This window comes from Geotrypetes seraphini, chromosome 14 (assembly GCF_902459505.1).
Source record: "Geotrypetes seraphini chromosome 14, aGeoSer1.1, whole genome shotgun sequence".
In the NCBI taxonomy this organism is placed as follows: Eukaryota; Metazoa; Chordata; class Amphibia; order Gymnophiona; family Dermophiidae; genus Geotrypetes; species Geotrypetes seraphini.
The window spans coordinates 59,270,894-59,286,834 of record NC_047097.1 but is presented as its reverse complement, the minus strand read 5'-3'; the positions used below and the strand labels follow the sequence as shown (position 1 = coordinate 59,286,834).

General features: G+C 42.9%; 1 protein-coding gene across 8 annotated transcripts in view; it reads right to left on the bottom strand.

Annotated features, from left to right (window-relative positions):
• Positions 1–1,910: 1,910 nt before the first annotated feature.
• CTNND1 (catenin delta 1) overlaps positions 1,911–15,941 on the bottom strand; it is a 137,906-nt gene continuing 123,875 nt past the window's right edge. For 4 of the 8 annotated variants that reach the window (XM_033919702.1, XM_033919703.1, XM_033919704.1 and 1 more), the window contains 10 exons: positions 15,497–15,514; positions 13,718–13,786; positions 13,456–13,583; positions 12,758–12,908; positions 10,703–10,895; positions 10,409–10,523; positions 10,207–10,294; positions 7,288–7,332; positions 5,467–5,546; positions 1,913–3,566 (listed from right to left, as the gene is read on the bottom strand). In XM_033919702.1, the coding sequence (XP_033775593.1) occupies positions 3,555–3,566; positions 5,467–5,546; positions 7,288–7,332; positions 10,207–10,294; positions 10,409–10,523; positions 10,703–10,895; positions 12,758–12,908; positions 13,456–13,583; positions 13,718–13,786; positions 15,497–15,514 (899 nt within the window). In that variant the 3' untranslated portion in view covers positions 1,913–3,554. Of the gene's footprint in view, positions 3,567–5,466; positions 5,547–7,287; positions 7,333–10,206; positions 10,295–10,408; positions 10,524–10,702; positions 10,896–12,757; positions 12,909–13,455; positions 13,584–13,717; positions 13,787–15,496; positions 15,515–15,941 lie in introns of all 8 variants that reach the window. The other 4 variants (XM_033919699.1, XM_033919700.1, XM_033919698.1 and 1 more) reach the window with 2 other exon arrangements.

The following is a 15,941-nucleotide window of genomic DNA, read 5'->3' as shown; positions in this document are numbered from 1 at the left end:
GTGCGCTGGCGCACAAAATATTACATCCAGCGCACAAGTTTCACGTCACAGCGCACGGCGGGCAGGGCGGCGAGAGGAGAATCGGGCGAGTTGGCTCATAACTTGCTGGCGCCCGATATTTTTAGCGCACAGCGAAAAAAATTTTGCTCACAACACCCGCCCGCTTAGAGGGAGCACTGGTCCTCACTACTCTGAATAACTTTGTATCATCTGCAAATTTAATCACCTCACTCGTACCAATCTTCAGGTCATTTATAAAAATGTTGAAGAGCACGGTCCTGAGCACTCCACTCGTGGCGCTTTTCCAGTGTGAGTATTGTCCATTTACCCCACACTGTGTTTCCTATCCACCAACCAGTTTTTAAATCCACGTGAGTATATCACACTCGATTCCATGGCTCGCAATTTTTTGAAGTACACATTCATGCGGGACCTTGTCGAACGCCTTCTGAAAATCTACATATACGATGACCGGGTGAAAATCTAGATATATGATCAAGACTGTTTTTCTGATGGCTATGGAAACTTGGAAAATCTCTAGACACTGAAGTTTCTCTATGCACCGTCCCCTTCTTTTCTGCTGAAGGTAGTTTCAGTGTTTCGTGTAAATCAAGAAGTTAGAATTTGCCAGCATTCTAGTTCACAGGATCTAAGAAACAGGACTGGATTTTGAAGTTAGATGTAAGAAGATTACTTCTTCAGTATCTTGAGGTATCACTTCAGTATCTGAGGTGCACCAGCCTCCAAGGCCACAATTTCCAGATGGATCCATTAAGGCCATTTTGTCAGCCTACATTATCTGCAGGAGACAGTCTCCTGTTTTTGTCAAGGTGCATTTGAAGTGTGGCTTCATTGTGGGCCGAAAGCTAGGGCAGTCTCCCCAGATTTGTAGGGCAGTAACTTAGTCCACTCTGCATACATTTGCTAAATTTTACAGAGTGGATGTGGCGGCAAGAGAGGACACTGCTTTTGAGTCATCTGTTTTACAGGCCAGTACGTTCAACCCGTCCTAGATGTCTGGGACTGCTTTTGTAAGCCCACTTGTCCAGAATACACACCTATTGCACTGGAAAAAGATTATGTACTTACCTTGATAATATCTTGTTCTGTAGATAGGTATGTCATTCTGGAATCCCGCCCTATCCTTCCTGCACCTGTCTACTCTCTCATTCTGATTGCTCTTCTACAGCCCTTTGGGCCTGAAGAATACTACATAATAGGTTGCTGGAGTCTACAGGGGTACTACCTGAGCTTCTTTGATGCTTCTTTTGACATTTGGCTATTTCATTGTTCAAGTGTTATTTGATTAGAGCAGAACTGTTTGGGAAGTTTCCCATTTCTTTATTTCACCTAGTCTCAGGGGATCTCTTACATGCTTGCAGACTGTAAGTGGCAGTAGAGCTTCCAATCAAGTAAGAAATCATAGAAAAAAAATCCAGAGTGGATTCCTTCTGCAGATGGTGCACAGTCAAGGGAAGATAACCTGCCTGTCCAGAATGACACACCTATCTACTAGAAAACAACAAACAGACTGCAGATAATGTACAAGATGCAGGCGTTGTTTATTAGTAAATGCAGTAACATATACAACCTTATAGCTAACCAAGGGACCCTTGGTTGGCTATAAGGTTGTATATGTTACTGCATTTACTAATAAACAACGCCTGCATCTTGTACATTATCTGCAGTCTGTTCGTTGTTTTCTGGTTGCTGTTGTTTACTGCAGACTACGTTGGATTTTCTTTCTCCCTTTTGTGCACACCTATCTACTAGAAAATATATCATCAAGGTAAGTACATAATCTCTTTATTCAAAATAAAGGAAAAAAGAAAAATCAGGATCAAGTTGAATACTTAATTATATGGTCAGGCTCCAAAACCTACAAATGAATTAAGGAAACATTTCGAAAGTACACTCTTTAAAAACTTTTATTTATATATATTTATATATATAAAAAAATCATTTAACAGGTAAAGCGTAATTGTGAAAACAGTCTTCAAAGCCAGAGGAAATCTTGGCTCCAAGCCTAAAGGCAGAAATATCATCCACATGGTTTCTAATGACTGGAAGAAAAGTTGGTTTCTAATGGATTATTATTTGGAAATCTTGAAGTAATGCATCTGTTTTACATACAAGGAGAATATTAAAAATAAAAACGAAGACACACAGACCCTTAAAGATTCCCAGAGGTTAAAAAAAACTCTTTTAAAAAAAGGCAATTAAGAATTGTCACATGAAATCTACTATCAGTTTTATTAATTTACAATGTGCAGTCAAGTTTGGAAGAGGAATTTTCTGGGATAAAGCCCCAAAACAAACAGGATTTGGGAGGGAGGGGGGGAAGAGTGGGTAAGCAGCACTTGAGAATGCTGAAAACGTAAAAAAGCAATTAGGAAATCACTTCTTTTCAGTTCTTTCCTGGCTCCTGACCTTTGGTTTTCCCTAACATATTTCCCATCCCAGCTTTGTGCTACTGGACACAGCAGTGGATTGGGGATTTTTACTCTCAAGTCAGAGTCAAGTCCCAGTAGCTGGAATTGAACCAGTCCACACTCTACACTGGAACCAAAACAGATCTAACATCAGCTCACCTGACACCTCATACACAACTATTTTGTTATCCAGCAAATCAATTCATAGTGCAAAACACTTGTCATTTAGGTGTCAAAAATGGGTATTTTCTTCACAACCTCCTGAAGGCCCACCTGCTCCTCTTCTACCATCTTATCTGACGTGTCCCTTGCTCACCCTCCTAATGTAGAGATTTAATTAACAAATCAGACTCGCAGAAGAATCCAGGGGGAAATCAGTACTAAAACATTGAAATAGCTGCCTGCCTTACACTCTCTTCCCATCCCATCCGCACCCCCAACAAAAAAAAAATTTGCAGAATTCACTGTGTTTATTTTCTACACTGATTCAAAACAGAAGAAAAAGCAAATCTCAAGGCTTTGGGACAAACTCCTTGGTAATGCTCTTATTTCCAAACTGAAAAGAAGATTTCACAAAATTATTAGCATGAAGAGAAAGGTGCGGATGGATACATAGCCAAAAATAAAATCAGGGGAGGGGAGGGGGAAGGCACAGATAGGTTATATTGTATCATGAAAATTGTTTTCCAGAAATCCCATCTGTGCTCCTTTCTGTCCAAAATGGAAGGAACACCTGCTGTTTGTCACCCCCTGGAATGTATACATTGATCCCCTTCTCATCCCATTTCTACCAGTACAAAAATAGACTATAAGAGTTATTTTCCCACAAAACCCGATCCTCATCCCCCCTCCACAAACCAGACCAACGCAGCCTCCCCATTTTCCATTTCCAACAAGAAACGAAGGATTTAGTCATATTCCAGTCCCCTTTCTGGAGAGTTCTTTGCTATCAGGAGACTGGGGAGCAGATCATCCTTGTTATCCCGTGGCACGGGGTTTGGTGAAAGCAGGCAAAGGCAATTCCAGTTCTGGCAGTTGGCACTTCTTTAGTTTCCTTTTGTCACGTCCAGAAAGATCAGTCCCAGAACATGAGGGTTTTGTATACATGTCAAAGCCTGGAATTTAATTCCTTTGCTAGAACAGGAAAACAAGAGGGGGAGGAAAAAAAGACAAGTGTCAGCAGATAGAGGAGGGTGGAGCACCTTCTGGGGGTGGGGGTGTGTGTGCAGAAGATTAATTATGTCAGACTAGGACGCTCTAGGGAACTGAGGGGGTGGGAGAGATTTTACCAGGCTCATGGTACAGTCCACACAGTCACCTTATCGAATCTAATGAAAAATCTCATTACAATTCCTGAATTAAACTTCCCCAAATCCTTCAAAAAGCCTTTGTCCTGACTTTTTCATCAGGATGGCAGAAACGGAGGCGCTCATATCCTCCTCTGCATGCACCAGTCCCCTGCTGACCACTGATTTATCTCCTATAGCCTTTTCACGAGATCACAATAATCTATAAGACCACCATGGGAGGTTACTGGGACACCGTTCCTCATGTATACCATATACTTCTTCTCAACCCTTTCCTGTTCAATGGAACCTGAGAGGTCACTCATCCCCCTACCACCCCTTTTGGGGTATACCATGAGATGTTACCTCACAAGCACATGTAAAAGTTGTTAATGAGGCAGTTCATCAGCATCCCTGAGATTCAGGGAGCCCCTGACTGGCAGCTGGCTCTTCCTGCTGTGGGGAGTGAGACATGCAGTATTAGTCAGACAGAGGAAGAAGTTAAGAGTTAGCTGTTCCTGGATCTATGTAGCAAAACATGCAGTATTAAGGACACAAGGGGAAGAGTAAATCTGGATGTAAATCCGCAGCAGGAAGCACAAGCAAATAAAGAGAGGGGGGGAAAGAACAGGTGGATGAGATGACATGCAGTGAAAGGTAATGATGCACCTGCCATTACTGAAAAGTGCTAAACGGAGTGAAAATCTAGCAGATTTTACCTCACACAAGCCACCAAGCAGAAGTGCTAAAGCAGGGGTGTCAAAGTCCCTCCTTGAGGGCCGCAATCCAGTCGGGTTTCCAGGATTTCCCCAATGAATATGCATGAGATCTATGTGCATGCACTGCTTTCAATGCATATTCATTGGGGAATCCTGAAAACCCGACTGGATTGCGGCCCTCAAGGAGGGACTTTGAGATCCCTGTGCTAAAGGAAAGGCTGACTGGAAGTGCAGCAGAGGAATGAAGTTAGTCACTGACTTAACTCCAGGCTACCAAAGAAACAGTTCTTTGCAAATTTAAGTCTGTCAACAAAATCACGCAACTGTCCTCCATTTGTTAGGAGCGTTTTGCTTCCAGTGTCATTTTATCCCATGGTTCCAATTCATCCCTGTCCCCATTGAAAAATATAAAATCGGATACACAGCGAGGCTTTGAGGCTGGGGGCAAAGGACACCAAGGATAATTAAATTATCTGCAATGATCCTCTGTAGCAATGGAGGCACCTTGAATTTTGGGAAATTTATTCTCCCCAATTAGTGGATTATCCAGCAGGAGGGAATGGAGATGTTGTACTTAGTTTGAAACCATTTTTATTGTAAGTGAAACACAGCAGTTAATAATCACCCCACCAGAAAGCAAACGTTAAAGCATAAAATCAAAAAGCACATTGTCGTACACAGCACCTGCAATCTCGGGGGAATCCCCCGAGCTAGCTACCAGATGAATAATAGAGAATTAGGCACACTAAACTACTGTTTCAATTACAAACAGCAGCAATACAATTCCGCCCCCCCCAAAAACCACTGAGTAATCCCACTTCACCCCCCTCCCACTAAGTGCTATACTTATATTAGACCTACAATAACTCATTAAACTGTATCCCCTAGGATGTAGCTGATGTATTTAAGATCAGCAAATAGGCATCCCTGTGCCTCTCTGGCCTCCCAATATGGCAATTGGTTCCTCCAGAGCCAGAAGTCAGGAGAATCCCCCCTCCCCAACAGAGACAGAAGCGAAGTCTGTTTTACCTTTAGTTCCAGTTCAGAAAGGTCCCCAGATCGGTTCAGGCTTCTATTGGCATCTCGCTCATTCACCATGGAATAATGATCTATGTCATAAAGGAGAGAAGGAAAAAACAACACACACTTCAGTAATGGTTATTGAATTTGTAATAAGTTACAATTTGGACAAGGGATCTAAACTGTGAAATGGGTGGATTGTTTTAAATAAAGTAAGCAACTTAAGACTGCATGGATGAATCTTAAGAATGATACCAAGGCAGCAGGGGATGAGATCAAAAGGATGAGAAGCCTTTACTCCCAGAAAGTAATAATCACCCTACTAATAATCGTTTCTATAGGGCTACTAGACACATGCAGCACTGTACACATTTGCAGGTACTCTTTGTACTTAGTGGGCTCACAATTTTAAGTTTTGTACCTGGCGCAATGGATGGTTAAGTGACTTGCAGGGAAATACTTTTAAAACCAATAGGAGGAAATATTTTTTCACTCAGAGAATAGTTAAGCTCTGGAACGCGTTGCCAGATGATGTGGTAAGAGCGGATAGCTTAGCTGGTTTTAAGAAAGGGTTGGACAAGTTCCTGGAGGAAAAGTCCATGGCCTGTTAAGACATGGGGGAAGCCTCTGCTTGCCCTGGATCGGTAACACGGAATGTTACTACTCTTTGGGTTTTGGCCAGGTACTAGTGACCTGGAGTGGCTTCCGTGAGAACGGGCTACTGGGCTTGATGGATCATTGGTCTGACCCACAGTACGGCTATTCTTATATTCTTATGTGAGGCAAGTATAGGACAATTATGCCACTGTAACATCACGTATGTATCTGCCTATGATAGAGAATAAGAGACAGGTGGAGCTGTATGGAAAGATTCATTCTGCTATGTATGAATGTTTCTATGTTGCAACTGCTAAACTCCCACAGAAATGCCTAGGGCCAATCTTTCTGGAGGCTCCTCGCTTAATTTACCATGTTTCCCTGAAAATAAGACTGTCATATTAATTTTGGGCCCCAAAAAGGCACTAGGATATTTTTTTTCCATGTACAATAATTCTCTTTCCCTTCCTCTCCTCCACCCAATTCTTCCTATTTTCCTTTCTCTCCCCCACATGTGCAGCATCTTTTCTCCACTCACCTATCTCCTTGTGCAGTATCTTTCTATCCTTCCCATCCCCCTGTGCAGCAGAACCCTTGCAGCTTATATCACTCCCTTCCTCCCATCCCCCCATGGAGCATATTTTAATTCCTCCTATCTCCCCCGCACCTCCTCTCCCTGCTGACCCTTTCATCTCTCCCACCCATCTGAACACGAGACCGAAATATAGTACCTTATTATAACAAACCGCATCGTCAGCAGCACAGGCCCCATCGCGGCTTTTTCACGCCCGGGCGTTCCTCTGCCACATTGCTGATATCATCAGCAACGCGGCAGAGGAATGCCCGGATGTGAAAAAGCCGCGATGGAGCCTGTGCAGCCGACGATACAGTTTGTTATAAGGTAGTATATTTCGGTCTCGCGGTTGGGGTTTGGATGGGTGGGAGAGATGGAAGGGTCGCAAGGGGAGCGCTGCTGCTACCGGCAACTAGGGCTTATTTTCAGGAGTAGGGCTTATATTAAGACCTACCCCAAAAATCATGCTAGAGCTTATTTTCGGGGTAGGTTATTTTCAAACTCAAATGTGTTTTCTCCCCAATTTCCATCCCATCCACCCCCAAGTTTGACCCTTTTCCTTTAAGTTTTTATGACGTTATTTTGCCCCTGAACAGATCATTTAAACTCCTTATGTATAATTCCTTTCCAACATTTCTATAAGGTATATATATATATACCTGGTCCCATATTGCTCATTGGAATCATCTCTCGATCTGATTTATCTGAAATTAAAAATTGGGAGAAAAGTTTCTAACACATGAAATTAATCATAAAATCTCAGCATCAATATCAAGCTGCATAACATTTTCTATATAACTGTATCATTATTCTTTACAGGGTTTCTAACAGGCATAAAAAGTTGCAGTCAGAAAATATAGAAAAAATATCAGATAACCAGAGGAAAAAAAAAGCAGGATGTCAAGAGCACATGCAGAAAAATGTAAAGCAAAGTAACATGACTTTTTTTTCAAATACACTGGGGGAGTGGGGGAAGACCACCAATGACATAAGATTAAATACTGAAGACCACCTCATAAAGAGGAGTGATGAGGAAAGAGTGGAAATGCTGAATACTACTCCTCCACGTTCAAAAAACAGAATCCTGGTTGAGATCAAAAATAGCTGACAAAAGTAGCCAAGGGAATGGAGTAGTAATAGTAACTTCTGTTAATTTGGAAACAAACAGTTAACATTCACCAGGGTAAATTCCCCGTTTTAGACAAAACACAAATCTCCCTAGTTTGAACACAGTAACTTAGGATTTGGATGCAAAAGAGCAGGACACACCATGGTCCATCATGGTTTCAAAGGCCACGATAATGGATCCACTAAGTGCAGCTCAGTAAGACTCTAAAGTGGCTCTGCAGGTTATCCATGGCTGCAAAGTTAATGTCTGGGCATCACAAACGCAACAGCAATCAAGGTACTAATTGCAATGAAATAAATGATGGGAATATCCACTCATTCTTTACATGAAGGTCTCCATTAGACTCTTGAAAAATTTACAGCCTTGTTTTCTGATCCATTACTGGCAAAAGCCAAGACTCAGGATATAATAGTGTGATGTTTTGTCTTAGAGTTATCCAGGCAAGTACATTTTGCAAATCTATGCAGAGTGAAAGAACTAAATCACATTTAACAATTGTTTTTTTCATTGGAGAAGGGTAAATAGTGGAGTGCTGCAGGGACCAGTGCGACCAAGATGATAAAGAGGATGAAACTCCTCTCGTACGAGGAAACACTAAAGAGGATAGGGCTCTTCAGCTTGGAAAAGACAACTGAAAGGAGATATGATTGAAGTCTACAAAATCCTGAGTGGTGCAGAACGGGTACAAGTGGATCAATGTCAGACTAGGGGACACTTGAGGTTACAGGAAGATACTTTTAAAACCAATAGGAGGAAATATTTTTTCTCTCACTCAGAGAGCAGTTAAGCTCTGGAACGCATTGCCAGAGGATGTGGTAAATGTAGTTAACACAGCTGGGTTCCCAAAAAAGGTTTGGACAAGTTCCTGGAGGGAAAGTCCATAGTCTGCTATTGAGACAGACATGGCAGAAGCCACTGTTTGCCCTGGATCAGTAGCGAGGAATGTTGCTACTATCTGGGTTTTCGCCAAGTACTTGAGACCTGGATTGGCCACCATGAAAACAGGATGCTGGGCTAAATGGACCATTGGTCTGATCCAGTAAGTGGTCTGCTTATGTTTTTAACATTCACTATATGTGGCCCAAAAGACATTCAGACAGAAGAACAGACATCTGCGCAGCTCAACGAGTTTTAGATTTGAGCACTTATTCCGATCCTATTCTGATAGGACTACTCCTATACAACCCATGACCCTTTCTGAGGCTTCATCTGGCACAAGTATGCTTGTGAGATGTCCGCATCGGGGCTCCGTTGGATGACATTACCCACTAGTGAGAATACCTGCCTGCTTGTCCTTGGATAATGATTACCGTATTTGCCGGCGTATAAGACGACTGGGCGTATAAGACGACCCCCCAACTTTTACAGTTAAAATATAGAGTTTGTTATATACTCGCCATATAAGACTACCCCTTCTTCCGCACAACAAATAAAACTTAAAAGAACATCAGAATTTATTTCAACAATTTTAATTAATTCACTAAAGCTGAATAGAACAATAAACCCATGGAAGCTGCCATGCTATTTGTTTTCTAAACTGTTAACCAAACTGAAACTGTCAATGATAGAAGGAAGATAACACATAGAGGGAGAGAGCAAGTGCCGGGCAAGTCCCTAGCAAGTTTGCTGGCATGACAGTTTCCCTTTAAAAGCCTTCAAAAGCCTCCTGTTCGCCCCCCGCAACTTCCTTAAGGGCTAGACTCCACACACGGCCGCATGTGCGAGAGACGTAGTAAAGAGAAAAGGGGTGGGGCCAGAGCGCCGCTGCTTCCCGCTGCGCAGGATGAAGGAGCTGGCACCCTTGTCACACTGATGTCCCGCCATGGCCCCGCTGATGTCCCGGCAGGTTTACTAGTACCGGAAGCACCGTAAGGAGGTAAGGAAGGAGATGTTAGGGCATGTAAAGTAAGGGCATGTAAACAGTACCCGGCGTATAAGACGACCCCCGACTTTGGGGAGGATTTTAAGGTACTGAAAAGTCGTCTTATACGACGGCAAATACGGTATATTAAACTAGAGGACTCGAGTGTCCCTACATAAGGTAGCTAAGAATATTCCTATCATAAGATTTGCGTTAAAGATCCATAAAGGCTGGTATCCTATTTCCAACAGCAGTCAAACCAGACCCCAAGTACCTGGCAGGGTCCTAAAAGGTAGCTAGACTCCATGATGCTTACCCTTGCAATAAGAAGTGGCTTTTCCCAGGTCAATAATGGTTTGTGGACTTTCCTCCAGGAAAGTATCCAAACTTTTTTTAAGCCCAGCTACACTAATAGCCTTTTAAAATCCCATCCTCCGGCAACAGATCCCAGAGGTTAATTACATGCTGAATGAAAAAAATATATATATATTTTCTCTATTCAGCTTGGAAAGGAAGACTATAGCATAATTTGCCATTCCATGTGAGACTCCGGTAGGGAAAAACAAGCAGCAGCTTCTGGGGACTCACCAGATTTCTGATTCTTATCAATCAGTGGAAGCGTACTGTCATCATACATGTTCCGTCCTTGATTCCGAGAAGTGTTATTGAGATTCACCTGGCAAGAAAGAAAGAAAGAAAAAAAAAAGATTTGTACTTATCTAGGTCACCAAACCCCTCCCCCCCACTTTGCCCAGCTGCTGTTAATGCCTGAATCACACACGTTCCATACCTGAAAGTCTGATTTCTTCCAGCCTTCCTTCTCCAGCGGTTTCCGTAGCTCCTTATATCCCCAAATAGTCTGAAGTACAAGAGCGGCAGCACGCACCTCCCTCTCTGAGCGATTCCTGATGAGACAGAGTAAAGGATTGAAGACAGCACAAGACTAAACAAAAGCAGAGAGAGAGAGGGGCACCACCTGGAGTGAGTGCGGTACAGAAGGAAGCAAGAGAATCAGAAGGGGATCTGTCCCCTGCAGCCATGCTACCAGAGGCAGGTGGCAGCAGAGCAGACTCCCAGCCAGTACCCAGATTTGTTGATTAGCACCAGCTTCTCGACACATTGCGTTTCTCGCAGTTTCTTCGCTGCCTCCAAGTTGTCGATGAGAGCTTCATTGATGGTACTCAGGATGGACACCACTGTGTCTTCCGAGAACTCCCTCGCTGGATTCTGCTGTCCACCTGGGAGGTTCCGCACCAGATTTGGGATAGCATGTTTTCCTTAAGAGGCCAGGAAAACAAACAAATGTGAATGCTGCAAACCTAGATAAGACCACAGCACAGGTGCTTCCCTTTTGAGCTTCTCATCTACCCCCTTCACCTTTTAGTATGGCTCTAAGTCAGAATAACTTGGAGAACATGGTAAAGGAAATCTAGTCTCCCCTCAGTAAAACGTTCACTGGTGTGCCTAATTCTTCAGCCTTGTGGGGAGGGGGGGAAACTCAAAACAACTTTACAAAGTACAGTAAGTCTTCTGGGACAATTCCCTTTTGAGCTTCTCATCTACCCCTTCACCTTTTAGTATGGCTCTAAGTCAGAATAACTTGGAGAACATGGTAAAGGAAATCTAGTCTCCCCTCAGTAAAACGTTCACTGGTGTGCCTAATTCTTCAGCCTTGTGGGGGGGGGGGAACTCAAAACAACTTTACAAAGTACGGTAAGTCTTCTGGGACAAAAAGCTGAAATGACTTTTGAAAAAAGTTTTGACTTTTTTTCCCCCTACTTCAAGGGCATAATTTCCAGGCTCTATTTATTATTGCATCTGTTATAGGAGGATGTCCCTTGGTATTATTTCAGTTGAGAGGCAGTCTTTGGTATGGCACCATGTAATGAAGATTTGGTATAGTGAGCTCCAATCTTCTACAATTTCTATGGCTGTTTCAAAAGATGCATACAACAAATTTTAATGAGAGATTTCACAACTAGAAAGTTGCTTGGTATTGACAATGCAATTTCTTCTGCTGGTTTATCATGTAGGGAGGAAGGGACTTGCATGCATTTAACGCAATAAAGATGCAATAAAGACGAACAATACATCCAGTCTGCCCAACAATTGCATTTATTAAACCAACAATGAACGTGATGTAAAACAGAGAATGACATGGGGACAATTTTCTCCCCGTCCCCGCAAGAACTCAAATTTCCCCGTCCTGTCCCCATGAGTTTTGTCTCTGTCCCTGCCCCATTCCTGTAAGCTCCGCCTTAACTGCATAAGCTTCAAACACTTATGATTTTTAAATGTTTGAGGCTTGTACAACCGAGCACGGAGCTTGGAGGAATGGGGCGGGGATGGGAAAGCGAGTTCCTGCGTGGACGGGAAAAAATCTGTCCCCGTATCATTCTCTAATGTGAAATACTCGATCCTTGCCTTTCTTTGCTATTTCTGGGACATCGACTATAGAAGATTGCCCAGCACTAACCTTCCATTCAAACTACTGATTCTGCCATTGAAGCCAACTCAAGTCTATCCTATATGTCTTTATCAGCATCAGCCTGGCACTTTAAAGGTCTAGAGGAAATTTTAGTGAAAGAACACATCCCTAAGGCAGCCAAAGCATGCTGTTGAGGTGAGGGGGGGGGAACATACCTGAATGTCTTCCCCATCCTTGATCCATTATAGAGAATGACACGGTGACAAAATTCATCACAGTTCCCGTCCCCGCGGATAACCGCGGGAAATAATCCCATGTCATTTTCTAGTGTCTATTTCAACCTCGGTCCTTCTACACCAGCATTCTTCAAAGCAAAGCTTGCGGGTCAGTGGTTGTGGCCATTCATACTCTGATTCTTATGTGAGCCAAGGATAATGAAGCCATTGTGACATCATTGATGTGATTGGCTCTTAGGCACTGGTGGAATGAGGCATTATGACATCACAATATCTGCTCTGGAATGTTGCTGCTCAATCTCAGCATTCTTCAAAGCAAAGCTTGTGGATCAGTGGTTGTGCCCAATTATACTCTGATTCTTCCCTCTCTCCTTAAAGAATGACATGAAGATGGTTTCCCACGGTTATCCACGGGGACGGGGACGGGAACGGTGATGAATTTTGTCACCGTGTCATTCTCTAATCCATTACTTACCTATTAGTTCTTTGTTTCGGGAATCTATTGCAAGGTTACGCAGCGCTCCCGACACTGCTTTCACCACACGCTCATTTTCGCTGGTCAGATGATCAGCGATGGCAGACAGCCCCTTCTCCTGCCGCACTGCGGAGCGGATGCAGCGACCATACTGCCAGAGAAAAAGAAAATAGGGTCAAGGCGGAGGAATATGAATTGGCAGCACTCAAATCCCCTGGTACGACTGACACATCAGCTGGATGAGGCATGAGCAGGCAGTGCTTTTACAGGGAACTTCACAACATACTTATTCAAATGCTGTCGCCCACCATGGTAAAATTCTCAACATGAGAGAAACTTGCCTCTTCTACAATCATTTACATATCAGTGGCAAACACTGGGGAGGGGGTTATGAGACTTCAAGAGGCTTAATAACCCAGTCCTCTGCCAGTGATGTTATAGTAATTAAGAAATACAAACTACAAATTGAAAAATTATAAATTAAAGAATCTTAAAAGCAGACAGAATAGCTATAAACAGCCTTATAGTTTTCACAGTCTACTTCAGAAAAGCACACCTATATAAGTCTTTAAAGTCTCTATTTAAATCTTCTCACCTTTATGGAATAAAATCTGTATAGAAAAATATAAGTTTTGGGGAAGGAGGGCAAGTGCTATCAACATCTACCCCATCCTTCCCTGCCTGGGGTTGTCACTCACCGTCCAATGCCCTGCACACAGGTTCTGTAAAGCACCTGAAGAGGCCTCAAGGATGGCAGGGGTCCGGCTCTCCTTTATTAATGAGACGTAGATCCTCACCACCTCCGGCTGGAAAAGCAACTCAAAACCTGCCAGGGAGAGGCAACCATCAATCTAATACTTCAGCAGTGGAGATGGGGGAGGGGGATGTCTGCTGGGGGCTTAATGTACTGATCAAAATGAAGGCAGGGCCAAGTAAAAATATGATGGTAAAAAAGGATACCTCTTGCTGGAGTTGTTCTTTTAGGAAAATCAACTGTATCTGCTGTAGGATCCTCTGATGGTTTCTTGCCTTTAAATGAAAAGAACAATGTTTTCATCAAGAATCACCTTAAGTGACATCTCATGTTTAATAGGAGTTACTATAAGTTTTAAAAGAGGATGAGGTAATTACTTGAGAGAAAAAGCTCCAATACTTTGCAACCAACATCAGCAAGAGGGCCACATTTGGAAGAAAGGTACAACGGTGGTTAAAGCTACAGCCTCAGCACCTTGAGATTGTGGGCTCAAACCCACCTTGTGACCCTGGGCAAGTCCCTTAATCCCCCCAGGTACATTAGATAAGATTGTGAGCCCACTGGAACAGACAGGGGAAAACGCTTTGAGTACCTGAATAAATTCATGCAAACTGTTCTGAGCTCCCCCCGGCGAGAACTGTATAGAAAATTGAATAAATAAAAAAGCACCGACTGAGAGGAACTGAAAGTTCCTGCAGTCTCAGTTTTCCCCAGCAGAGGTGCTGCAGGCAAAAGTGTAGAACTGGTTCAAGAGGGAGGGGAGGAAGAGCTCACACTTTTCACAGTCCTGCAGATAGTATTATATAAATTTATATAGCACTAGCTATGGGGAAACTAATTCTGACTTAAAAGCGTAATTCAGTGGTTATAGAAATATGTAAAATGAGGTACACAGGGCTTCTCCAGAACATGTCAACCCCTACTTTTATCTGAACATCTTCCGTGTGCTGAGTTGAAGGCTGACTTTGGCTCAGTTTGTGCTTTCTGCCAGACACTGGATTGTGACAATAAATCAGGGTGCTCAAGTCTGGGGAAGGAGCATCTTGTGATCTTGGGCAAGTCATATAACCCTCCATTACCTCAGGTACAAAAACACAGGCTGTGAGCCTTCCAAGGGACATAAAAATACCATCTGAACTGTATTATATTGCTTTGATAGCCTTTAGGCTTGCAGGTGGTATAAGAGAAATTAAATATAATAATTACCATATTGAACAGACCAAAAAGGTCTATCAAGCCCAGTATCTTGTTTCCGACCATGGTCAATTCAAGTCACAAGTATGTGGCAGGATCCCCAAAAGTTAAGATTCCATGATGCTTGTTCCCAGGGATACAGCAATGGCTTTTCTCCAGATCCACCTTAAGAAATGTTTATGGAATTTTTTCCAGGAACTTCTCTATATACTCAAAACATGGCTATTACCGATCTCCCTTTCTAGTCCTGCAAGGAATGCTATCTCTAGCCCTAGTCTTCAGGAGTGCTTCTGACACTAACTACCCTTAGGGGAAGGAAAAATTAAGGGCCTCAATCATCTGGCTTCCAAGAGACTGAACAGGACTTATCAAAATGGTGGGCAGAGGAAGAGGTCATGATAAAAATTCCAGCTCCTTTTGAACGCTGTCAAACCCCAGGTATAAAACCATTCTAATAGGCTCTGCATCAGTTTTAAAAAGCTGATCTTCCTGTACTTGTGTTGTTTCAGGACCTGAGTGCTCCTGTCGTAACACACGCTGAAAGTCTTCACTGCTGAAATTATGATGCCACCAGGGGAAAATCCTCCCACTGGAAGGTCTATGGGAAATGCCACAGCAATACATGAACACCTTGCCAGCCAGGGTCTCACACAAATGTAGGATCTGGTTTACATAAGGGATATCAGCCCCAGTGAGTCTAGAGATAAAGTTAACATCCATGCAAGTAGCTGGAAAAAAAAAAATCAACTCTGCAAGCATGAGGGGGAAGAAGATAGGAAAGTCCCACTCACCTTTGGCAAACCATTCATCTGGCAAAACAGCCCCAAGCGAGGAATGACACCAGGGGCAGAGATGGGGAAGGGAAGGGGATATGGGGAAAGATCAAAAGCACCAACAGGCCACGGCATGTCAGAAGTCATTGGCAGGAAGCAAGGAAGCCCAAAAAAATTGGGAGACAGAAGCACAGAAGGAAAAAAATGAAGAATTAGTTTGATCCAATTGGAACTGCAAATAGGAATCACCCAACAGATCATTTTATTTTTTTCCCCACAAAATTAAACCACCCTTCCTGAATGAGACTGCAGTAATTTTAATCAAAATAGTAAGAGAAATTTCTGGAAACAAAATGATCTCTTGAAAAAAAAAATAAAAGTTCAGATTATTGCCATTTCACAGAAACTCAGCAGAAAGGCTTCTCTATCAACACTTTTATGCAGAAGCAGGACAAGTCTTGCA